Source organism: Atta cephalotes, assembly GCF_000143395.1.
Source record: "Atta cephalotes unplaced genomic scaffold scaffold00002, whole genome shotgun sequence".
Lineage (NCBI taxonomy): Eukaryota > Metazoa > Arthropoda > Insecta > Hymenoptera > Formicidae > Atta > Atta cephalotes.
Genome location: NW_012130066.1, coordinates 6,316,985 through 6,343,379, shown reverse-complemented (window position 1 = coordinate 6,343,379; position 26,395 = coordinate 6,316,985). Strand labels below are relative to the sequence as shown.

At 33.9% G+C, this 26,395-nt stretch overlaps 3 protein-coding genes and 1 pseudogene across 3 annotated transcripts; 2 read left to right on the top strand and 2 right to left on the bottom strand.

The window, feature by feature from the left end:
- Positions 1-916: 916 nt before the first annotated feature.
- LOC105621045 lies at positions 917-2,745 on the top strand (annotated as a pseudogene).
- Positions 2,746-2,989: 244 nt separating this feature from the next.
- LOC105621035 (protein chibby homolog 1) lies at positions 2,990-3,839 on the bottom strand. The gene is made up of 3 exons (XM_012202512.1): positions 3,656-3,839; positions 3,458-3,573; positions 2,990-3,079 (listed from the first exon to the last, which is right to left on the bottom strand). Exons 1-3 carry the CDS (start codon positions 3,837-3,839, stop codon positions 2,990-2,992), a joined length of 390 nt encoding a protein of 129 aa, XP_012057902.1.
- A 1,305-nt stretch (positions 3,840-5,144) lies between these two features.
- On the top strand, positions 5,145-8,681 carry LOC105621014 (85/88 kDa calcium-independent phospholipase A2). Its single transcript, XM_012202494.1, has 3 exons — positions 5,145-5,368; positions 6,320-6,410; positions 6,597-8,681. The coding sequence occupies exons 1-3, from the start codon at positions 5,145-5,147 to the stop codon at positions 8,679-8,681; spliced, it is 2,400 nt and encodes a 799-aa protein (XP_012057884.1).
- A 1,013-nt stretch (positions 8,682-9,694) lies between these two features.
- On the bottom strand, positions 9,695-24,193 carry LOC105621025 (transcription factor SOX-8-like). The gene is made up of 4 exons (XM_012202503.1): positions 24,067-24,193; positions 13,053-13,230; positions 11,952-12,039; positions 9,695-10,405 (listed from the first exon to the last, which is right to left on the bottom strand). The coding sequence occupies exons 1-4, from the start codon at positions 24,191-24,193 to the stop codon at positions 9,695-9,697; spliced, it is 1,104 nt and encodes a 367-aa protein (XP_012057893.1).
- Positions 24,194-26,395: the final 2,202 nt, after the last annotated feature.

Here is a 26,395-nt window from a genome sequence, read left to right as displayed (position 1 = left end):
AGCGACGCCATTTAAAGTCAAACAGATATAATTAGTAAATAGATTCGTAATTCTACAACTTTTATCTGAAACATTTTTCTTAAAAATGTTTTGTTTTCGAGATATTCAACCGCTTCCGGATTTTTTGAGGTCTATATCGTATTTATGATATCGCATCTGCTAAAATACTTTAAAAGACTCGATTGACCGCACTCAAGACACTTCAAAGCATTTGTAGTGAGACTTTAAGTTTTTGTTCTTGTAACTTATCTAAGGCTTGTTTTTTTAGCTGAATATTTTGCATCAACTCTCCTTATATTTTCTTTGTCTTTGAGGAAAGAAGAAGAAGAAAGATGAATTGTGCAAACTAAAAAGAAGAGATCATTAATGTAAAAAACAAGATAGGAATATCTTTTGCAACGAAGGACAGATTTCTTGACTAGGTCGATAAGATAACAGGAATGCAGTTGTATCAAATGAATCATCATTGCAAGTATATATATTGCAAGGATCTAAAATATTTGAAAGTTTCTGAGAAAATCGATTCTTGTATTCATATTTAACAAATATTTCACGAAAGTCATTAAAAAAGGAGGATGAATGTGAAAGAGCAAGGTAATTATAGGAAAGAAATAATATGTGATGTGATGAATGCTTTTGAAAATGTGCAACGAGAAATAAAGATAGAGATGGAGAAATTAAAAGATGAAATGAGATGTAGGGAAAAAGATTGGACAGAGAAAAAAATAAATTAAAAGAAAGAATAAAGAAATTAGAAGTAACATGCGAAGAATATAATAAAATTAAAAACGAGATAAGACAGTTAGAAAAAACGAAGATGGATAATGAAAGAGAAGATGTGGAATGTGTATGGAATACGAAAATTGAGATGATGAAAGAGTGGCTTGAAAAATTTGAGGAAAGTGAGAAAGATGTAATGCAAGAGAAGAGAAAGAAAAATAATATGAAGGACGCATTGATCTCTCCTATTATTCCAAGTACATCCCAATTGCAAAGTACAGCTACTTCTATTAATACAGACTTTGGTCGAAATAATAACGATTTTAACTTGATAGAAACTCCTAGCACTTCATCGGGAAGACATGCGCAAAATCAGAATTCGAACATTTTTCAGTTAAATGAATCAAATAGATCAAATACTGCCAATGACAATACAGCATTAAAGGATAAAAAAATCATACTTCCTCGATTAATTTCGGTATTTTCAATAATTTTGCGAACAAATCAGCTCAAGTTGCGTCCAGTAATTCTCGCAACATTATGTGTAATTGTAAAAAACCTGCTGTTCTAAGAGCTGAACAATTTGAATCAAATAAGAGTAAGTGGCAATCGTATATAAATATAATTTGTCACGTAAGTTACTTTGGATAATATTTATAATTCCAGGACGTCTATTTTATAAATGCAGTGAAAACGTTTGCAACTTTTTGAAATGGGCAAATGAGGATAGTGCAAAATTTTAAGATAATGCAGGGAAGAAATGCAGGGAAGAAAACGTTCAATGGTATCAAGACCAGACAAAAACAGCGATAGTAACTTTTCTCGCCCTAGCACTTCTAAGGACAATTCTAGGGACAATCCATCTACAAATATTATGTGTAACTGTAATCAGCCCGCTCAAAAGTAAAATCTTCGATCAGAAAGAACAACAAAACTTTTTACGATTAATAACACATGACGTTAATGATTAATTAATTAATTGAAGTCTTAATGTTGCTAATTAGCAGCTTCATTATGTATCTAATACAAAAATAATTTTGCGAATTTTTTTAGGATGATGGTTTACAAAAATAGCCCTAAAAAGGGACGATTATTTTATAGATGTCCCAAGGGTCCAACTTCCACTTGTCATTTTTTCAAGTGGGCAGATAAGGATGATAACCGAATTCCTGAAAACGCCAAAAAGTCCAAACTTATCAGGCGTAGGAGAAAATGTGGAATTTGCGGAATAGAAGGTAATAATGAAGAAGAAAGTTTGAAGAATTCATTTTTTTGTTATCTTTTCTTTTTTTTATAGTTCCGACCGAAACTTTTACCAAAAGTGAAAACGAACACTCATGTCAATTTTGACTGAAATCATAACTCTTTTTTATAAATATTAATTTTAATATTTTAATATTAATGCGTTTCAATAATTAAATTATGATGATTTATGAAGAAAAAGCATTTATATTTTTTGACCAAAATTGACACAACTAAAATTTCGGTTTTTTATTTGGGCCCAAATTTAATTATTGTTTCAGTAAATTATGATATTTATAAAGAATATGATACAAGGGAATGTCTATATTGGGTTGTCCGGAAAGTTCATGCCGCAAAAGATTTAAATTTAATAAATGAAATTAAAAATTTAAATCTTCTGCGTTTCAATTTTCCTTCAAAATCGGCATGAACTTTCCGGACAACCCAATACATATGGCCTTTATAGGATTCCTATTTTTTAATTTTGGTTTCGATTGAAATTGACATGTAGAGTGTTTTGATTCAGTTTCGACAAAAGTTTCGGTTGGACTCTACTTTTCTCTTTTTGTTTCTTTTATTAATTTTTTTAAAATAACATTTTTATTATTCTCAATTACATCTATTATCATATTCAAATTGTACATATTATATTTTACATTTTGCGTTATATATTCTTTCACAGGTCACATGAGATACAAATGTCCAAATGTAGTCACTCACACACGTTATCTCTCCCTCATGAGTTACATCGATAAAATTTTTCGAAAACAGGAACGTAAATAATATACAGTGATGATTGTAATGATTAGCGTTATAAAAAGCTTAATTAGAATGGAAACGTGTCAAATACTTTTTATTTGTAAGAGTTGATTTCTGCCTTGTAACTCTTTTACAACTATTAAGACTTCTATTGGAAAGAAATTTGATAATAAATTATTGTTATTTTATAGTTATTTTATAATTCTTATTGATATTCTAGTTTTATAGTTTCTATTTATATAGTAAGCAAGTAACAATGTTTAATGGTTCAAACGACAACTCTTTTGTTAAGAGAAAAATTTTTTAGTTTCTCTAATTCTTCCTTTTGTGAGTGAACTTCGGCAGTTGTTTGTGTTAACTGTAAAAAACATAATATGTAATTGTCGATATCATTATATGTTTATCATTATATGTTTTTATTACGTTCTACTTTTATTCTTAATTTGATAAACTTTTTTTCTTGTGTACACACACACACACACACACACACACACACACACACCACACACACACACACACACGCACGACCGACCGACGCACGACACGACGCGTCGCACACACACACACACACACACACACACACACACACACACACCACCACACACACACACACGCACGCATATATATACTTTATAGATTCAGTATTATAATTTTATTATATATCTTATATATTATATATTGTTTCAAAAATAAATTTATTATAATTTTTTAAAAAGTATTATATAAAAAAGATTACCATATCTAAAAGTACGTCAAACTTTAGCTTTAACAGATTATTCTCTTCCTCCAATCGCCTCACTTCTTTTTTTAATTTTTCATTCTCTTTGAAAGTACTTCCCACCTTACCAGACTCTAGAGCAAAATTATTCATTTTTTTATTATTTGAGATAAAAATGCAAAAGTTTCTGTTTAGTAAATGAATGTTATTATTCACCTGGAATCCATAGGCCAGCCTCAAAAATAGCTTCCTGATCTCCAAGGCGGAGGCGTATAGGACCTACTTCTGGGCCGAGTTCCTTCTCTATTCGTTTAGGGCTTAAATTTTTATTTGCCAGGAAAACGGACGCCTTCCTAGTTGGTGTTTTCTTGGGGGAAAACTTATTGAAGAATAAGGGCATCGCTAAGTGATTTTTAAAATTAGCATGGACAAGCAGACAGTTTACCTAATCATTACAAAAAAGAATAATGGAACTTCGAACGCGACAATCATTGTCTTACATTATAAATATTTTGTAACATCTTAAATAATATTTTCTATCATTTATCTTTAAATTTCTTTTCACAGTTGAAACTGTTGCACGAAACGCGAAATGCGTCACGTTTGTTTATCCTGCCGTTGCCTTGGCAACCTTTTGAATTTAAAATGGAAGGGCGGATTTTTGAAGGATCGATTGCTATCGACTATCGAAGGATCGATTGTCTTCGATATTCAATTCGATTAATTTCTATGCTTTTTTTCAATGTTGCTGACTTTATTTACAAGAATCCCCCAGAATTCTGAAGGAATCAATTGTAAGTCTATTTAATTAATGATTGTAGTTTGTGCTGTGTTTTCGTTTCACGCATGACGCGCATGCTGCATTATTTATTCTTGTCATTCACCGAATGTTAAACAAGGATAAATGATGCATATCATGCGTATCATGCGTGAAACAGAACGCAGCCTTTCTTTACTTATCTTATACTATTTCCACTCAACATCTTTGCTTTCTCTTTCTTTATCTTCTTAATATCTGAATATATATTTATCCAAAATTAATATTTCATTGTAAAATTTGAAATATTTCAGAAATTTTTCGTGAATTATTTCTAAAATATGAATATGTCCAGGAAATTTTTTAAATATCTTTTTTTTACGATATTTGTACATTTCTTAAGTATTTTTGTAAACCATTATTAATGTAATAATTAAATATTTTACAGATGTTTACAAAATATTTTAAAAAATAATTTACATAAATATTTTATGTTGATAGATTTGTTTTTTTTAATTGAACAATTCATCTTCAGTATGAAAAGAAAAAGAAAACGATAAAAGATGAACTGTGCAAAAACAATTAAAAAATTCAGTTAAAAAGAACAATCCTTTTGATTTGGGTACTTGGTATCTTTTCCGCGCGAGGCCTCTCAGCTCGCTTTAGTTTTACTATATCGAGTACAGTTCCTGTACTTTGTTAATCTTGTTCCCTCAGTTCCCTATTATTATCTATACTGTCATTACTATCATTCATTTAAAGAATAACGATCGAACAACGGAGTCGAGTCAAAACGAGGCAGAGTGCAAAGTACAAGCGAACTGTCATGCTGCGTTCCTGCGACACAATGAGTAACGGGAAGTTGTGTAACGTTTTCGCGCGGTAAAAGCATCCACGTCTCATTCCCGTTCGCTTCAGTTCGCTTTCATCGACAGCACCGGTATCACCATGGCCTGGCTTGGCACGATCGCAAACAATGTTCTGCGGAACATCGTCTTCTCGGACACACCGCCGAATGTCGTCCAGGAGGTGCGGCCAGATCAGTACAGCAATCGGCATATACATTCCCGTGAGGACGGCATTGTTCTCTACGGCCCTGGCGGTAAGAATCAGGACAAATACGAGATTGTCCTACACAGGCCATGTACGGAGACCTTACATCAAGCATACAGGTATATTTTATTATTGATTTATTATTTTGGCGTAAAAGAATATTATAATTATAAGAATATGTGTTTTTTATAAATTATATGAAATATATAAATAACTACACACAGAAGAATATCATTCTACATGGAGAGAATTTTTTCTTAGTTTATCCTGAAAATGTAATAGTGTGAGACATCATTGTATTTCGAAAAATTTTAATGTAAATCTTTCTCATTCATTAATAAAACTACAATAAAGTATAAAATAAATTTGATTAATTTTATTGAAGTATATGATAAAAATCTTTCAAATATTATATTACACACATACACACTATCACACTACTATATTTTTAGGGTAAATTTTAAAGGAAAATTTTCTCTATATGTACTACTGCTAAGAAAAATGATTAAGTATTCATTATCAATTACCTTTTTTTCTTTCAAGTAATGATTATCTTTAACAAAGAATATTTTCTTGATAATCTTAAAATATACTCATTATAAAGAAAAATTTATTATATTCAAAACAAGAAATTTTCTTTTGAAGAATATGAATTTTATTGAAGTGATTTTATAATAAGCAAATCTTGGATTTATTTTTAGTGATCTTGATTGAAATATATAATTGTTTATTAAGATTTTGAATATTATATTTTGAATAAATTTGATGTTTGTAATGAACTTGTAACAGACTTGTGGATACATGAACTTTTAAAAAAATTTGAAAAAGTAAATTATATTTAAGTATGTTACGTATTATTTTTCTGTAATTAATTAATCTGTATTAATTTTCTGTCTTGGAAGCAGTTACATTACTATTTAAGTTGATAATTCTCATAAAAACATTTGTCTTGAATTTATTTACCGATAGCAGAATGTTTGTACTTTATATTATCTATTATTTTTCTGTTGATTTTTATTAAATTTTCAAAACTTTGATATCTTCTTGACTTTTCAATATTTTTTTTTCAGTTTGTTTCGATCAGAAACTCTAGATGGTGCAGAGACAAGATTCTTAATATATAAAGATAAAGTCCCTGTACTTGTGCAGATAGTACGTGAGGTAATGTTTATTCATATTTTGTTTATATTTATATATTGTATAAACAAAAAGTATACATTAAAGAAATAATATTCCCATATTATATATTTATCTTCCATACACAATTTAAAAATGATTTGTTATTAAAAAAAATTTTATATGTATAATTGATAATAATTAATCTTATTCTTTTTCTCTGAATGAAAGATGTGCCATGTTGGAAAAATTCAAAAACTCTGCGACACTCTGGTAGAACACCCCACATGGACTCTAGCACATTTAGCAGCCTACTTTGCTCTCCACGATGCATTCATGCACGCGATCGTTAACAGTCAGCTCAACAGCGGGGACTCAGAAACTGGTATTTCGCCTCTGCAAGTCGCCGTACAAACTAATAATTTGCGCACCGTCGAGATGCTGATAGCAGCGAAGAGTTCGCTGGAACATTTGGATCATAATGCGAACACAGTTTATCATTATGCAGCTACATCCACCAAAGAGATCATTCTTGCTTTGGGCTCTGGTCTTCCAAACAGTTTGAACAGTCGTAACAGCAACGGTCATACTCCCATGCATGTTGCTTGTCTGAACGATAAGCCCGAATGCGTAAAAGCACTCCTGCTGATTGGTGCGGATGTGAACATATCTGCTTCCGAGGGTCAGCCCTCCAGTCCCGGTTATGTTGGCGATTTCTTACACAACAAGCCGAACGTGCTTCACGCGGAGGACATGAAATTCGGTGGCACACCATTGCACTGGTCACGTAGTCGCGAAGTGATCACGGCGCTGATCGACACCAATTGCGACATCGACGCGCTCAACTTCGACGGGCGTACTGCTCTGCATGTAATGGTGATGCGCAAACGACTGCCCTGCGTAGTCGCCTTGCTAAGTCATATGGCGTCTGTCAACATTGTCGATAACGATGGCAATACACCGCTGCATCTTGCAGTGGAGGCAGAAACACCGGCCATCGTACAGGCGCTTATCGGCTTCGGCTCTGATGTCGATGCGCGGAATTGGAAGGCGGAAACGCCTAGGCACAAAGCGAACGTTGATACTACCGAAGGTAACAAGATAATCTATCTGCTGGATGCGGTAGGCGCGCAAAGATGTCTATCGGAGATGAAAAATTGTCATCTCGGCTGCAAGCATGATGAGAATTACACTGGTATCGCACCGTCGGAACCGCCACAGTATGTACCGCGCACGATTCTCGATCAGATGCTTCACGTATCAGGCATGGAAAAAATGGCCGAGTATGGAAACCATAAACAGATCAAGGGTGGTAGGTTACTTTGTCTCGATGGTGGCGGTATTCGAGGATTGGTGCTCATACAGACGCTGCTGGAGATTGAATCAGTGCTACGCAAACCCGTGGTGCAGTGCTTTGATTGGATAGCTGGCACGTCTACCGGCGGTATCCTGGCGCTTGGTCTCGCCGCGGGTAAGTCCCTACGGGAATGTCAAGCTCTCTATTTTCGTATCAAGGAGAACGCTTTCGTGGGCTCGCGACCTTACAATAGCGAGGGTCTAGAGAAAGTGTTGAAAGAATGCCTCGGCGCCCACACCGTCATGGCGGACATCCAGAAACCAAAAATAATGATCACGGGCGTACTCGCCGATCGTAAGCCCGTGGATCTTCATCTATTTCGCAATTACGAGGCGCCTAGTATGATTTTGAAGTTACCGGAGAACGGAATGTTCAAATCGACATTATCGCCACAGGAGCAGTTACTTTGGAAAGCGGCGAGGGCCACCGGCGCGGCGCCATCGTATTTCCGGGCATTTGGTCGTTTCCTAGACGGCGGTTTGATCGCTAACAATCCTACCCTAGATGCCATGACGGAGATCCACGAGTATAATTTGGCGCTGAAGGCTACTAACCGCGAGAATGAGGTGATACCGCTGTCGTTAGTGGTCTCTCTTGGTACAGGACTCATACCGACTACGTATACCTTGAATGAGATTGACGTTTTCCGGCCAGAGAGTCTCTGGGACACCGCCAAACTCGCGTTCGGTATCTCTGCGCTGGGCACGCTACTGGTCGATCAGGCTACAGCCAGCGATGGCCGCGTGGTCGATCGCGCTCGCACTTGGTGCTCCATGATCGGCGTACCATACTACAGATTCAATCCGCAGCTGTCGACAGAAGTTGCCATGGATGAGAAGAGTGACGAAATACTGGTGCATATGATCTGGAACGCGAAGGCGTTCATGCATGCGAATCGAGATGTGGTACAGGAGTTAGCAACTATTATTGGACGCGACTCCAGTTTAGAAAAGAACTAAAGAGAAAGATTAAGGAATACCATCTATCGTCGAAAAAAGTACCTGGTTGCGGAATTGTCCCACGCGCACATACACATTTACGTTTGGTGTAATTATCGACGATTTACCGCTGGCTCGGTTAATGATTACATAATTAGCCTAGCAATTATATCGTTACATAGCGTGTATTATAGTTATTTCTTCACCGGTACTTGCCGCCAATGTCTCGACAAATGTGATATTAGATTGCCTTTTTTCCGCCCGCTCACATTGTAAACATGATTTGTGTGAGGTACATGCATATACTCGCATAGTTCCTCTTTTTTTTTCTTTTCATAATTTTAACTCAATTGCGGTTAAATTTTTCTCCTAGTCACTAGCAATTTTGTGAGATGATACATTTTAGTTAATATATACACATTAATATATACATTATTATAATTTTTTATGTAATTTATGAATCTGCTCGTAAATTCTGTGTTTAAAATGTTTTCTATTATTTTTCTTTTTTTTGTAAATAATCTCAAAAAACTTAAACATTACATATTGAACTTTATAACTCAAGAGTGCTTAGATAGATTTGTTTTATTTGTGTCACAGAGTTTACAGAAAAGAATAAATTAAAAAAAAAAAGAATTACAAGGCGATCGAACAATATATCTCGCTTTGTAAAATAATTAAATTTACCAATTTAATGTCATCAATTTATTGTTAAGTACAACAACCGCGTTTAAGTATTTTACAGAGTTTCATTAAGCGCACACACATATCCACACACATACATACACACACGCATCGCTGCAAAATTTTTGCATAATATTAAGACTCGAGTGAAACACGATTCGCAGTCAGAAGGAAGGATGACACGAACTTGCTTTCATTTATCATGAAACAATTTCATAGAAAAAATAGTTTTCTATTCGATTGGTAAGACAATGATTTTATTTTATTCAACATGCGTAATCTCATTGTGAAAATCCTTGTGAATATCTTCAAGAATTGTCTCGTGTCGCCTCCCATCTTCTGCTTACAATCTATCGGGGTCCCATGTAATACGGCGGTTGCGCCATGGATGCTGATATATAAGGGTAAAAAGAAGGATGCGTCGACACACTTTGCGGCTGGTAATCGTTCTCTTCACTGTGCACGGTGTATCCCTCCGCAGTAGGGTAGTATTGTCCATGTACACAAGTGTAGGACGCCTTCGCAGCGGCTGCGGCCACGGCCGTGCTGCTGCTCATTTCCGTGGAGTACTTGAGACCATCCGGATATCCCTTGGCTTCCGGGTATTTGGGCAGATCATAGGGTTTGGTCTGCAAATCCGGATACTTGGTCGCTGCCGACTCATGATGATGATGGTACTTAGTACCGATCATCTCGTGGTGATATTTGGTGCCGGTCATCTCGTGATGGTACTTGGCTACTTCGTGACATTTTGCCTCAGCGTAACTTCTGGTTGTCGTCTCGTACGTCGACTTGTTAGGATGATCGACAGCGGGATACTTGGCGACTGTCTCGTTGACCCAGACCGGTCGAGCTAAGTCGTAAGCGCTAGATTTCGGTTCATGATAGGCTGTCGGTCGCTCGTACGCCTTCACACCAGCGTCCGGATATAAACGGGCGTAGGTGCAGTCCGAAGAACTGGCCGAAGAATCGAGAGAAGTCCCCGGTGATGGAAGTCCGCCTCTGTGCACGATAATACCCATCTGATCGTCCGATTTCGGCTTCCTGCGACGAGGTTGATACTACGAATGATATCATATTGTGTTTGAATTAGTCATCTCAAATTAGGTCTCGCTGGAATCATATTGCGTTACGAGTAGTGAAAAATTGTATAAATTCTTTTTTTGTACTGTATATTGAAATATTTTGTGTAATTTTCTGTTGTATCCCGATATGATTGCAGTGAAGAATCAATGAATTTAATTTTAAAGAATGCTTTTTTATTTAATATCCTGCTCTGAAATCTGTTAAATAATCCATAAATAAATTAATATTGTAATTTAGTAAATGGACACAAAAATAATGACGTGTAACAAATTTACATAAAAAAATTTCAAGGTTGTTTTGTGTTTTGTCCTGTACATCTCGGTTTATTATATAATATGTATTCTATTTATCACGTTTTTCTTTCCATTTTGCATTTAATGTCATATTTTCTAATTTAGATATCTTTAGACATCTTTTTATGCGTATAATTTTGTCTTTCACGCACATATCTACATATCTTGTTATTAATAAATCTTGTATAATCAAATTAAACGAATTAGATTAATCCGGAAATTGTCATCTGATCTTTTTTACATAAATGATCACCTGTGGTGTATTTTTACATTTTAATTAAAATCATTATTTTTAACAACATTAAATATATATTATTAATTGTTTTTGGATTTATCAGTATTTGAGAAAATAGATACAAATTAAATTATAATTTAAAAAAAAATCAAACAAATATTAAACAGAATAAATATGCTAAATAATTTATTATGACATTCTAAAAAAATTAAGATTTTTTTTTAATTAATATAACGTTTTTAAAAAATAATTTTTTTTAAAAAACCATTATGTTATAATTCATTTTTTTCACCGCTGAGATAAAAATGCTAGGACAAATAAGTTTTTCTTTTTTCAATAAAGCTACATTGTTAATCAATCTTTAATCTACTTTAAATCGCCTGCTCAATATATCGTTATTTTATACTAAAACATGATTAAATTTAACACTATATATGAGTGTCAATTTAACACTATAGTGTCAAGTTTAATTCACTATAATGTCAAGTTTAATTGTTTTAGCATAAAATAATGATAGATTGGGTAAGAGTGGTAGGAGCAGGCGTCTTAAATTAGGTTAAACATGACACTATAAATTTAACATTGTGCTTGAAACCGGTAAAAGCTCCGGTTTTTCCGCATCCCGCGTCTCGTCACCGCTCGACTTTCTCGCCTCGCATAGAGCGGCGACACGGATGGCTTCATCGTGGTGAATTCATTTCCCCTTCTCGTAAATCATTGCCGACCCGCGGCGCGGTGGGATTCAAATCGCTCGAGTGATCGAGCCTCGATTAACCACTCGAGCACTAAGAGAGACGAATGCGCGTTTTACATGCGCTAATTCGTTCCGCCATCGCGCGCGAATCGGGCCGCTCGATCGCAAACCGGCCGTACGATTTCGTAACGCACGAGATACATTCCTCATATTATTCCTAATGATGCGCGATTAAGATGCGAATGCGTAATTCCGCCGCGATTATATGTCGTCAATCGGTTAATTCGGTGATCATTTACCTTGTAATGCGGATGCTGTTTCTTGTGTGCGTTCCGCAGTCTCTCGGCTTCCTCGATGAACGGCTGCTTCTCGCCGTCGCTCAGGATCCTACAACAAAATACAATTCGCAATCTCCGGTATTGCTACTTAATGCAAGGAATATGTACCTGCTTAAGATACATATCGAACTTTATGTATGGAAAAGATAGTTTTGCTGAAGAGTATACGTATCTAAAAATTTAGCTATTAAAGAATTTCTTGACTATAAATGTGATTATACAACAAGTAAGAAATAAAGCTTTTAACAGTCAAGTTGGATCTTAGGTGCTTATATAAGATAATTTGGCGTGAATTTATGTACTACATATGTAGTTATTTAAACTGCGCGCTGAAATAATTTTTCGATCTTGAAATGCAACTGAATTACTGTAATAATATTACAAATTAAATTGACTAACAATTTAATAGTCTGCTCAGAAGCATCTTAGAAGATTTTAATGATACTGAATAAAATAAAATTTAGCTACCGATCTCAAAATAATTATTTTAATTTTTTGCAACATTACTTATCATGCTTGAGACTGTTATACATAATTATTTTGATAGTTCAACAAAATAATATGAAATTTATATCTATAGCTAAATTTGTAAATACTTGAATCAAATCATTCTTTCCGCGCGGAACAGATAAATCGGTTTGATTAAAAAAAAAAAAAAATGATTATCAATATTTCTTCGTTTGATTCTTCTATTTTTAGAAAAGCTTCCTTCTTTAGACAATTAATGGATTAGAATAATGTGATTTAAAGTATTATTGTAAATAACTGTAAAACATATTCATAGAACTTCAAAATTATATCCCAATTTATATACAATGACGATGTACATACTGAGAAGCAATAATTCGAGAAGAATAAATTAATGCATATATAAAATTGAAGTACATTCTTTCACTTACTCCTTTTACAGATTAATCTTATCATAAATACACAGAATGAAAGTTATGATAATTTAAAGCTATACCAAGATTTTGAAGTCACTCTATAACAAAATGCAAACTGCGACTTGATTTCTTTGACAATTACATGTATCTATCTACAGTCTGGTCAAATCTAGATTACCTCCACAATTTTCCCAGCGTCTTCGACAACTCGGCATTATGCAATTGTGGATATTGATCGGCTAATCTTCGCCTTGCCGCCTGTGCCCACACCATGAAGGCGTTCATCGGGCGCTTCACGTGGGCGCTTCTTCGTCCGCCGGCGCGCGAAGTTACCGGAAGTAATGTCCAATCGTAACCTGCAAATATACAGCATATAATGAGACTCGTAATCTATATATGTACAATTTCCGAAATCTTTGAAAGAAAGAAGATTAGAAGACTTTAGCGATCAGATCATCATCCACGTTAGAAAAAAATTCACTTTATATATCAAATTCGATAAATTTATTTATAACTTAACTTAAATTTATTTATAACTTAGCATAAATATTCGAATTTTAGAATTTATCTTCAATATTATATGAAGTGATGAAGAAAAACACACTAAAAAATAAAATTCGAGTTCTTCTCCATTGATTATCAAAAGATTATTTAAAATTCAATAGTATTGAATCTTAAATCTTTCGATAGTCAATGAAGAAGAACTCGACTTTGTTTTTTTTCTCATTGCTATAATATTATGATTTATCATTATAATATCTGCATCTGAATTAATTAAAATCAGTTCTTGATATATTTTATTTCATCGTAAGGAAAGCAACTACAAAAAGTACGTTATAAATGGCAAGTGATAATGGAATTGTTTGGCTCGTGTATCTTGCCGTCGCACAGGCACCGGAAGTAGTTCTGTCCGCGGAATCGGATTGTAAAGGAATATGAGATAAAATTACACCTGTATCCTCGTGGCTCGTGCGGCCGATTCGACCAACATTTGTTAGCGCTGTCGGTCTCTCTTCCCTTCTTCTGTCTCTTTTTTATTTAACTTCTTTATACGATAGGACCTTTACGACCTGGAAATCGTACAGAGAGAGACAGAGAAAGAGAGAGAGAGAGAGAGAGAGAGAGAGAGAGAGAGAGAGAACGAATATGCTCTTACTGTTCTCTCGTGATTCTTTCGCATTAAAAAATTAATTATTATTATTCGACAATCGTTTTTTCTCAAACGCAAATAACTAAATCTTGGATTATCGCATGGATCTCTTGGAATTCGGTACCACTTTCAGTAAAGTCTCTCTTATTCGGAAGACGATTATAAGCGTCATTAATCTATGCACACATGAGGAAAATTAAGAAATAAAAAATAACCTGTATCGATTTTGTGAAAATATCGAGTTATTTTTCTAATTAGAATTGATCAATTTTAGCGAGAAAAAAAATATTTAACTTTTAAGACGTTAAATAATTTTCCGCTTTGAATAGCTTACATTTCTCGTGTCGTATCTTTCATTTAGAAAATTCGGTTCAATTAAATTATAAGCATAACATATCAGTAAATATGATAAGATCGAAATTTATATATTACGAAGTAATCCTACTTATGTGGTCGAGATGATAAGAGACGTAAGTGTTCCGGATTACCGAAAATTCCGCGCCGCTTAATAAGGATTCGGCTCCGGATGTGGATTCCTACATTTCACTTCGTGGGAAAAAAGCTCGCAACAAGCCTGAGGTCGTAAAACCTTGTCTCCCTTCAAACAAATGTATACCGACTTATGTAAATCTGTCTTGTGCTCTCACCATGGTCTCCTAAATCTTAATTCCCCAGTCCGAAAGAGCGCAGTCTGGTTCAAATTGGAGGCAGATCCAGAGGAATGAGGAAGAGCTTGGGATGCAAGGCGGTAATTAGGCCGGTTCGGAAATTGCGTAATATTCCGTGTGTGTAAGATTGATGAAATTGACTTTAAAGCTAGCAATTAAACTCTCGTCTTACAACATATTGTATCCATTTCTTCACACGACTGAAAATTACTTATGTCCCTTTCTAATGTCAATTAATTTTAATCTCGGTTATTTATTTTTTATTTCTACTTCTAAAAATTAGAAAAAAATAAGATAAAGGCTAAAATTAAAATGAGATTAAAGTTAATATCTGTTGATAGAAATAACCCTTATGGATAGTATTCATACATGAATAGACATAATATTGTCCATTCTTATTCTAAGATCGTCTTAAGTAATGTTTTAAAGTGTTAATCCAACCCTTTGATTAGCTTATAATATATCAAGATTATCCTTAAATCTCAAGTATAAGAATCTAGAAAACTATGAAAAATATCGAGCTTAAATCTATATCAATGTAAATTAACTTTAATCTTTAATTTATTCTTCATTCTCTCTTAATTCTTGGAAATTCTTAATTCTAGAAAAAGATAAAAAAAATTAGTTACACTAAGATTAAAATTAATTTACATTAGTAGAAATCAGAAATACATTTAGAATAAGAACTATTTCTCACTTGTTATTTTATGTAAAAATTAACAAAAATTTTAAAATTTATTCTTAATGAGGAATGAATTTATATAATATTAATTCTTTAGTCCCAATATATTCTTTTATCTATTTTAACAAAATTAATATCATTATATGTCAAAAAAAAGATAAAAAGAAAGAAGAGAGCATTACACATGCAGGAATTAAAAATATGAGGTTGAGAAAAGAGCTTAAATCTCAATTTAATTACATTGAACTGTTTTTCATGTTTTTAATCACCATTAAGCAGGAATCGAGTCAACGAGGGTGAACGGGGGAAAGAGAGTATGGGCGAGACCAGGGGAAAGACGGTGCACGTGACGAAGCGTCAACCCGGGGTTCAAGAGGCTGGTGGGAGCTAATTACCGTGGGTCCACGGTCCACTGGCGCGGCACTTGTGTCGGTGCCTTTCAGCATCTGGGGGAGGTCCTTCGTCAACGCCTGCGCCGATAGTCGCGGCCGAAATACAATTTTACACGGAAACGCGGAAGGGCTTTGCAAGGAACGCAACGGGAATAGAGAAATTTCGCGCGAATCGAGCGTACGTGGTAAATTAGGCGTACAAAAGACATCAGTCCTTAGGAAAGACGGCCTCTTTTTGAGGCTTAACTGACTATGTAGATTGTAGGTGAACCTCCTCAGTCGCTGGAGCGACTTATATAGAAAGGCAAAAAGAAATATTTTTCTTTGCACTCCATGTCTCTTTAATAAAGGACTTCGCACTAAAGTTTTATATGGAAAATTAAGTCTCGGTGAAATAAATTATAAATAGAAAGTTTAAAGGGCGAATGAGAGAATGTCAGAATATAAAATGTATTTTTTAAACCGTCATATCGAATATGTGTATTGTTTCTTAGATTTTTTAGATACGAAAAAAATTATAATGAGAATTAAAAATAAATTACATAATTGAATTATCCTTACGTGTGAGTACAAAATTAAAAATCGCATGCAAAAATATAAATTATAACAATATCGAAAAAAAGAGAATTTTTAATCAAATATGAATATATGTTGCTTATAATACTGATTGAAAAAATAAAGTGACTACATCATGTTTCCACGTAAGAGGCAAGTTTATGAAAATCGGTAAATATTATCAATTTATACTTCTCTCATATGTCTGTGGCGTGCACGCTGGTTGTACACAGTTCATTTGAGATCTACAGTTTAACATCAATTCCGAACGACGAAGTTTTGAGAGCGAGTGTGGCAAAATAGTCAGCGCACTGGGTTGCTATGCTAGAAATCCTGGATTCGATTCTCGGTAAAATCCAAAATATTTTCTTCATACACTCGTTCTCTTCTCAGAAGGAAGTGGCAACCTATTGAGAGTATCCTTGCTATGCAAGGAACACTTCTCTAAACAAAAACTTGATCGTCGTTCGATGAAACTGTTCTATATGAATTGTGTACAACCAGTAGCGTGCACATCAACAGAGACATATGATATGAGAGAAATCACATCACGCTTGGACACGGATAAAGAGAGAGATGATAGATGTTTTACATTCGTTACCTTTGTGACGGAGACCACAAAGCTTCGGCAACTGTGTAGGCATTTGTTCAATATATTCCTTTTCAGTCCAAAAATGATCTTGCAAATCAGATAACATCACTTTGTGGACTGAAAAGAAATATATTGAAGGTAGTGAAGCAGCGTTTACAAATATTAATGAACCGAAAGTTGTCGAAGTTTTATGTGGTTTCCGCCACAAAGGTCATGAATGTAAAACATCCATCTTTTTAGGTTTCTATTTATTATTTTTTACATGTAATTCCACATATTGTAACGAAATTGAAATTTTTTGATATGGAAATTTAAAAAAGAACTATGAAATTAATAAAAGTTAAATATATGATGACTTATCTATACAATAAAATAATAAATAATCGTGACATGCAGGATTCAGGCGTAATTGTTAAGCAAATAAGCCTTTTTTTTATGAAAATGAAACATTTATTGAAGTCATCAATTATAAATTGATTGCATATTTCTTTTTTGTTTTGTGCCTCCTCAGATCATAAGCAAATACATATCTACATTTCTTCTTTATCTTAATTGAGAAGGCCGTGAAGGATCATGATGAGTTATTATCAATTTTCAAAATATCGCCCACAAGAGATCGACCACATAGCAAAGACTTCATGATGTGCTGAGAATTACATGATTAAACGCATGTAGAAAATAACAAAAGGGGTAACCACTTAATATAATTGTAGGACAGAATCCTCGAAATCATTATGAAATTTCTATGATAATCCAATAATTACATATGCAACCACGAGAAATCATTATATTATAATTATTAGTATTAGTATTAAATATAAGTATTAGTATTAAATAAAATCGTATATTTTTTACCAAATGGTTTCATATGTAGTGAAAAAAATTATTTGTAGTCAGATGAAATCATGTAAAATTATGTTTCAGATGAAATCATATGAAATGTAATTATTGTGAAATGTATAATTATTATGAAACGTAATAGCAATAGAATATTATTTCAAAACTAGTGGTTACCCCCTTGGAAAAAAACAATATAAATGATAAAAACTGAGAAAATCTTAAATGTCACGCAAAGAACTTTAAATTTTTGATTAATATATTACTCAATAATGATGCTCGTACCCGCTAGAGTTTATTTTTGATATCATTTACAATCGTTTGAAATATGTATTCAAAAAATATTCCAAAAATATTCAGAGAATACTTGTAGCCTATCCTTATTGTTGACTGTCCCTTTTGTTCCGGGTACCTTAGAAAAATTTATTCACTTTAATAACAAAGACATAAAAATTTTCTTTTATAGCGTTAATAAGTTACATGAATTCAACAAAGCTTATAAGGATCCTCGACCACATTTCTCAAAGAATAATGTATTGAGATTGGTCGAAAAGTAATTGCATTTATATATATATATATATATATATAATATATATATATAAATAGTTGGCAATACATCTCTTACAATATAATTAACTTCATTTTAAACGGCGATTTATATTCTGATAGGTTATTTTTCAAGCTTGTTTTAGAAAGAAAAGCCTAGAAATTAATTTCGGAATCAAATTTTCCACATAATTATTAATTTTTTGTATAGGTATTTAACAGTACGATGCCCTTTAATAAAGTAGATAAAGATATATCTTACAAGTAAAACTTAGAAAACAACGTTATGTTCATCTAAAGATGGTTACATTCGTCTAAAAGATAAAACGGAGATTAGCAGTACAACGAGGCTTTATTTCAAAGCGACGTTGACATATTTGTTATTGGTGAATTAATCGACCTCTGGCATCAAATACAGTATCCGGCGATTAAATGATAAATCCTAAATCGCGAAATTGAAAGAGCCGTTCGCCAGATCGCACCTAATTTTAGGCTGTTCCTCCACCCTCTACCCTCGTTTCGATTTAACGTAACGACTAATTAGCGTAACGACTTTGTGAATCGGCAGATCGGACCGAGTGACCAAGAACTCGCTCGTTTTTTTTTTCAGAATCTGAATGGCTTTTGAGTTGCGAGATCAGGGCCGTAGTTAGCGCGCCCGTGCTACAATAGGCGGGTTGTGCGGCCTGGTGAATGAACCGGTGTGCTCGGCCGTCAATGGCGACCTGTCGTCTGACTCTTGCTACATTAACTCCTTTACAAATCTGCTTGTTACAAATCCTACCGCCTTTAACGAGGCCCTCTTAAACGCTTCGACACCTTGTCCATCGATGTTTGATATCGTTACGCGGTTTGTCGCCACGTGCCCGACGATCGCGCCGCACTGTTCGATCTTGTGATGCGACAAACATTCGCGCGATATCAATGTGAAACAATCGGCGAAATGAGTACATTTAGAATTGAGTGAGACAAGACAATTGAAATTTAACCCTCCGCTGATTAGCGAATTAGAATCTTTAATACTAGAAAGACCGAGGCATAGCCAATTTGGTTCCTTGCGAAATTCAAACTGCTATAACTTTTTTCAACTTTGCTTCCACATGATATCCTTTTATGGCTTTCCATCATCTTTCATATTTTTAATTTCAATAAAAGAAATTCTCAATTATATACATAAAATGATTGAATTTTTATTTGTATAGAAGGACTGAGACAACTAATTTGGCTCCTTGCAAAGTTCAAACTGTTATAATTTTTTCCAACTTTGTTTCCACGGATATCTTTTTGTGATTTTTCTTCTCATTTGTAAATAATAAAATTTAATTATAGTACAAAATTTTTCAATTACACATATAGATAAGACAATAAAAAAAAATATACGCCAAATGCATAAAAAGATGTCGGATATTATTTCTTCTATAATAATAGTAAAAATTCGCTTATATAAAAATTAAACCTTTGACAAATGTCAGAATTAAAAAAAATTTTTATATCAATACACAATAAAAAATTTGCTTTATTTCTCGAAGACCCTGAGGGAAAAGTTAAAATTCACGTTGGCGATGAAAGATTAAATAAGATTAAATGAAAAATCTTCAATTTATGTTAACAGCTCTGATGATCCTTGATGACTGGTGCTATCGAAATTTTTTGAAACGCTTGTAGAAAGTAATTTATCTGATATGAAATTTTGAATGCCATAAACATTACATAACAATATAAAGTTAAAAAAATTAGTACTAATTAACATATACAACTACGAAGTCTCATTTAATATAGAAAGAAAGGTTTTGCTAAAGTATCTAAAAATTTAAGTAGATATAGAGAATAATTTTGTTGGATTATCTAAATAATTACGTAGAGCGCTTAAATGTTGACTAACTGAAAAATAATGCTAATATTCAACCAGTTTAAGCATCCTACATAATTATTTTAATGTTTCAAACAAAATTAAATTAATTTTCAGATCTGTATCTCGCTAAATTTTTTACATTATACTTCAGTAAAATATCGTCTTTTTCGTATTTAATCATATTATATAATATTTTGTCATTATGATAATAAAAATTCTACATGGATAAGACATGTAAGACAACAGCGATAAACGAAATAATTTGCACAATTTCATAACTTTGTTGCAAAACCGAGAGACATAACTGTCCGAGACACGTTCGCGTTTCATATGATCGAGTAATTTCGACACCTGTATTTTCGTCGAGTGGACACTTTGTAGCAAAACGTATCGCTTAGCACCGGTGGATATTCAAATATTTATTCGTAGTGCAGACGCGGGCTTGTCTCTTCTCAAGTTATATGATAAACTATTTAGATTATACATTCCTGCGTGCGCTCAATGTTCACGAACGACTCGCGCGTGCCATCAGTTTTTCAACTTCTACCATCGACGGATTCAAGTGTCCGTCACTCTGCTGTCGTTCTGGCACTGTCTAATCTAACTAAACATATCTCAAATCTGTTCTTAAAACGGGAGCGTGTCATGATTCGCGGCACAGCTCTCCGAGTGGATCGGTTATCGTCGAAACGCACTCTTTAAAATCCTCTTGGAGGATTTTCCTAGAAATTTCTTCGTTTAATTAAAGAGTACAGTATCTGGATGAATTTGTAAAGACCGCAAAGAAAAGTTTTTATAGTGAGTGGTTCGAAAAATACTAATTCTTTGATGTTATTTTGTTATTCACTATCTGAATATTGTGTAAAAATATAGCATAAAAATGAATACATTATACAATAAATTTTATTTTCAGTCCAAATGTGAAATATTAAAGAATAATAATAATAAGTAAATATATATATGTATCTGTATTAATAAAAAATAATAGTATCCCTGGTAGAAATGTATGCACTTTTCCTTATCCATTCGATTACTATCTAATATTATTGTATTAAATTAATATTATTGTATTTAATTATAGCAATATTGTGTAGGGAATGATGAATAGGATTTGATAGTTTTATTCAGTGACTAAAGTAGTTTTCTTGATAAAAATATGTGCAATTTGCGTATTTATTATTTAGTAAAAAATTTTAATTAATAACTTATTATTAATTAAAATTTTGAATCGTTCATTTATTGTCCTGTTTTTTGTTTATAAATAGGTTCATATTTTGCACATCTTTTATACATAGTAACTACAGGCAAAGTGTTCATTTTGATTGCAATCCTAAGTTATAATTTTACTTCTCAGTTACTAGACGGAGTTAATATAACTGTAACGGGTAACCGCTAAAAAATGCATGAAATTTCTACCAGGAATATAAAATAAAAGAAACCTCGAGTATGCCATAGTGAGAATGGCGTCGAAGGGCTAATATAGTCGCGTATCTTGCATCTAGACCCTGTTAGAATAGCTAGACTCAAGAAAGGGGCGATGGCGACGCGTCCACGTTTTTTCCTCCTAATCCGTTCACATCAACCAGACCCCATTAATCCTCGTAATTATTCGCGTCGCGATTGTCCGACATCGCGGACAGAATTAGTACGGTAGAGATATCATCCCAGGCGATTTCCACCTGTCTGTTCGTCCGGGGTTCCGCCGCTCCCTGGCGATGATTGTGCCCGTATCTCTGGCGAAACTCCGTCGTCGCGGAGACCGAGTCTCAAGTCTCGTCGCGCGCCGTAAATCATGGACCCTGCGCCCCCTCCCGCAGTGATCTTTCAGATTTAATTCGGTACTAACATAATTAGCGGCGGTGGCAGGCGCATACGCCTCGTCTCGCTCTGCTCGCAGCACCTGCCGTGCTCTCGCGAGTTTCCCCTCCCTCGGAGAAATATGTACATATAGCTGAGGATCGTTCTCGCGAGGAGACGATCCTCTCGGCTATATTTCTCCGTCTCGTCCGACTCCGCTCCGCTCTTTCTCCGCCTTGTTCGTCGGGTTCCACCCCTGCTTTCCGCTTTCTACTCTCGCGAATATCGTCCGGATAAATCGGCGTACGGCCAAATGGAGAAGAGAGCGATGCCGGCTGACGACGCGGGCTTTCAGCGCCAATTACCAGTCGTCTTGCCTCCCTAAATGACTCGATAAAGACTGCAACGAAAAGGAACGAGGCGACGAGTGAACGCGCGCATTTCACGTGCTATTTCGGATGACTGATATTTTTTCATTTGCCAATTTTCATCTGCATTTTATTTCGCCAATATCGTCTAACATCGCATTTGAATATTACTAATACTATAGATTATTTTTTGATATTTTGTAAATATTTTATTATTTTTTAACATTCTTTTCGACAGTATGTGCCCTTTAAAAATACACAATAAAAAGAAGATCAAAAATATTTTAATTTAAACAGATTACGTAAATTAATAATCAATTTTTTATCAAGTGCCTATCAAAATATTTTGTAGTATTTGTTCTTTATTTATTGCTATAATTCTTCTTTGTGTGTAATTGAATTTAAATGTTTGCTTTTTAAAAATGATATACATCTAGAAATGTATACAGTTTTTTTCTTAGAAATTCATTCAATTACTATTTAGTATATTATTCTCATTAATTGTAATAATATTGTGTAAAAATGAGACTTTGATCAGTATTTTATTTTAGTGACTCTAAAGCAATTTTCTTAAAAATGTACTCTTAAAAATAACCTACGATTTACATATTTGCTCAATTATTGTTTATAGTATTAAGATAAATTATTATTAGTTAAAATACTGCGTAGTCCATTTATTGTCCTGTTTCTGTTTAGTAAATAGGTTTAGATTTTACGTATTTTTTGTGAGCAATAACTGCAGGCAAAGCAGCAATCTTAACTAAAATTCTAAGTAGTTTTACTTTTTTAATGATTAGATGATTAGATATTCAATATAACTATCCAGTAAGTTGCTCAAAAAATATACGAAATATGAAGACACTCCAAACCAAAAGTTTGGAAACATTTTTTAAAAATTAACATTTGATTTATTCAAATATTCATAATATGTTTTTTAAACGGTAATTCTTTAGATTCAATTACTATTATTGAAGAATTGTTAAAAAATTTTATTATTATAAATATATTTGAGTAAGTAATCTCAATAATATCAATTTTTAAAAAATGTTTCCAAACTTTTGGTCTAGAATATGTACGGAAGAAAAAATGTTACTAAAACTGTCAAATTTTGCTGGATATAGATCTGGAAATAATTTTATTGAACAATCAAAATAATTATATTAGAGACTAAAAAATAATAAGCAATGTTACAAGAAATTTTGATATTCTAGCAATTTGAATTTCCAATATAATTTATTTTAATGATCCAGCAAAATTATTTTCAGATCTTTATCTAATGTAAAAAGATTTTAGATCTTTCAGCAAAATCGTTCTTTCTGTTTAGATAATTGTAATTTAATTATTACTATTACATTTTCCAAAAATATTGCTCTTTATGAAACTGTCACTATATTTGTTGTTATAAATTAAAAAAAATGCATTTATGTTACATGATTATCTGCTAAATTAATTAATTTATCAAAAAGTAACTAAACTCTCAAACAATTAATAATTAATAAAAATTGGAAAAAAGAGTAATTAGTCTGGGAAATTAATATTAATATCTTATAATTAATACAATTAACAATTGTACTAATTGTAAGGTATTAAAAGTGCACTGAAGATAGTTTAATGTAAACCGAAACATTTAGATAATTTAATTTGAAAATAATACAATTGTTAATTATCAACTTACTGGGCTCTATTCCTTTTCTCAATTTTCATTAATTATTATTTTATGTTGTGTGATTATATGCTAAGTTAAAATGCATACCTTGCAGTAGCTTGCCTACAGCATCGTCCAAAGAATTATTGCTGCCATGCTCGTTACTGGAAGAGCTAGCTTTATTCTCCAATGATTCCAATGATGGCAAGCCATTATTATTATGATGAGACTCCATTTTTATTTCCATTAAACGCAGAAGACACTCTCACTGATGGCTGTCGATGCCCACGATCACCAACAACTATGTTTTTCATAGATATAATAAAGATTTATGAACTCAAAAACATATTTGATACACAAATGTCAAAAATTAAATTAAATTTAAATAATCATCGAAAAATCAAATGGCAAATTTCGAGGAGACGTAAAATGCATCTCGTGGATATCAGTCATAGATAAGAGAGTTTCTCGGTAAGAAATCTCCGTTGCAGGAAGAGAGAGGAACTCGATAATTAATCGAGGGTTATCATGGCGCGATTAATCGGGTCGGATAGGTCGCCAAATCTTCTTTATGGCTACTTAGTCGACCCCGCGCGACCGTATCCGTATCGAATATACTTTTTTTTTCTTATCCTGATTGATTAAACCGATTCCCGTGAACTCGTAGATCACTCAGAGATTCACTTCGTTATCAGCTCCGAGAAATATTAAAACGGAAACCGATGCGACGGAACGCGATGCGCTGAGAGAAAAGGAGGGACACGCTCTTCAGGAATCCCTCTGCAGCTTCTCGACTTATCTTTCGTCAATGGATCCTTTCTCGAGGATTCTGCGTCCTTCTCGCGTTCGATGCCAAGACGATTCAAGAGTCGTCGTGGGACACGCTATTTTGAGGGATGTCACATCGAGCGAGAGAAGATTCGTCCTGGTCGACCTCGAGATCATCGAGTCGTGTCATAGTTAGATCTCTTTATCGCTTCTTTCTCTCTCTCTTTCTTGTTATCAGTTATCGAAAGACGAGAGGTAGTGTAAACTGGGACGCGGTGTCGACCTTTATCCAATTTCTACTTCGAGACATCGAATGGATAACCAAGATCGGGAGACGCGATGGCGCGGCGGTACTGGCGAATCAGGTAAACTCCGATGGCCGACTGATCGGCTGAGAGGAGAGACGCGACGATGGACCCGATGGATTCAGGGAGGCGAAGAAAGCCGTCCGCACGGCTCAGCTGCACAGGTTGGTCCACGAGTTGGAAGAGGCTGAGGAGAGACGAGCGCACGTCTGGCACACGCACCGAAACCGTCGGGCGGATGGCAGACCATCCGTGGAGGCGGTTCCGTGGACCACCTACCTCTGGTGGGGGAGACACGTTAGAATCTTCCTCCTTTCTCTTTTTCACTATCCTTCACTCTCCTCTCTTTCTCTTCGTTGTCGGTTTCCCGCGTCGCATCTCTTTAACGTATCCTGCGGTGCAATCCTGCAGCGCATCTCTGCAGCGCAATTCCTCGCAAATCCCCGGCGCTCCTTTCTACGTGGAAAATCATGAAATCTGAAATTTTGTGGAATCATGAAGCCGCATCGTCGATTATTTTTTTCCTTTTTTTTTTTCTATTTTACTAAATACGCAGAAAAGATCGTTTTGCCTTTGAAGAATATGCAGAAAGATCGAATATTATGGCAGATTCTTCAATTAACTTAAAGTCAATTTTTCTTCTTAATAATCAGAATAGCAATAATTTTTTATGTGTAAACAAAAAACTTCTTTGTGAACTATATATTTTATAGTTTAGCATATATATATATATATATATATACATATTGTCAGAAAACTATTTTGGAGATATTTTAAGGGAGAATTTAAGGATGTTTTAGTTATGCAACAACTAAAAAAATATCAGCTAAAAATCAAGTAAAAAAGTCAATATAAAAAACAATAATATATATTATGCTATATACAAGAACATTTTTTGGATTTTTGTATCTTTGTATTGTAATAATATAGAATCTATAGATTAATTTCACAGATTATACGCATCCGGTTTATGATACCCACTCTGCGATTTGTTCACAACGAAGCGTCGACGCCGTCGACTAATTACCGCTCGTTTGTTGTCGCAAACGTGTAGATCGTATGTGAAAAGGTCTTTGGAAAGTAGACCGCTAGTTTATTGACCGTGTATACGAATAAATGATTAATAATAACGATCCTCGAAAGATTTTTATTCACATATAAAGCGCGATTATTATTTACAGTCGGAAAGAACGATTTTATCAAAGTAAATAAAAATTATGCCACAAATACAGATTTAAAAACAATTATATTTAATCAAAATAATAAAGTAAAACGCTCACACATACACAAACATGATTAATTACTGTAAACAGTTTGGTATTCCCGTAATTAGCTTGAGCGTCTATAATTATTTAGATGGCCCA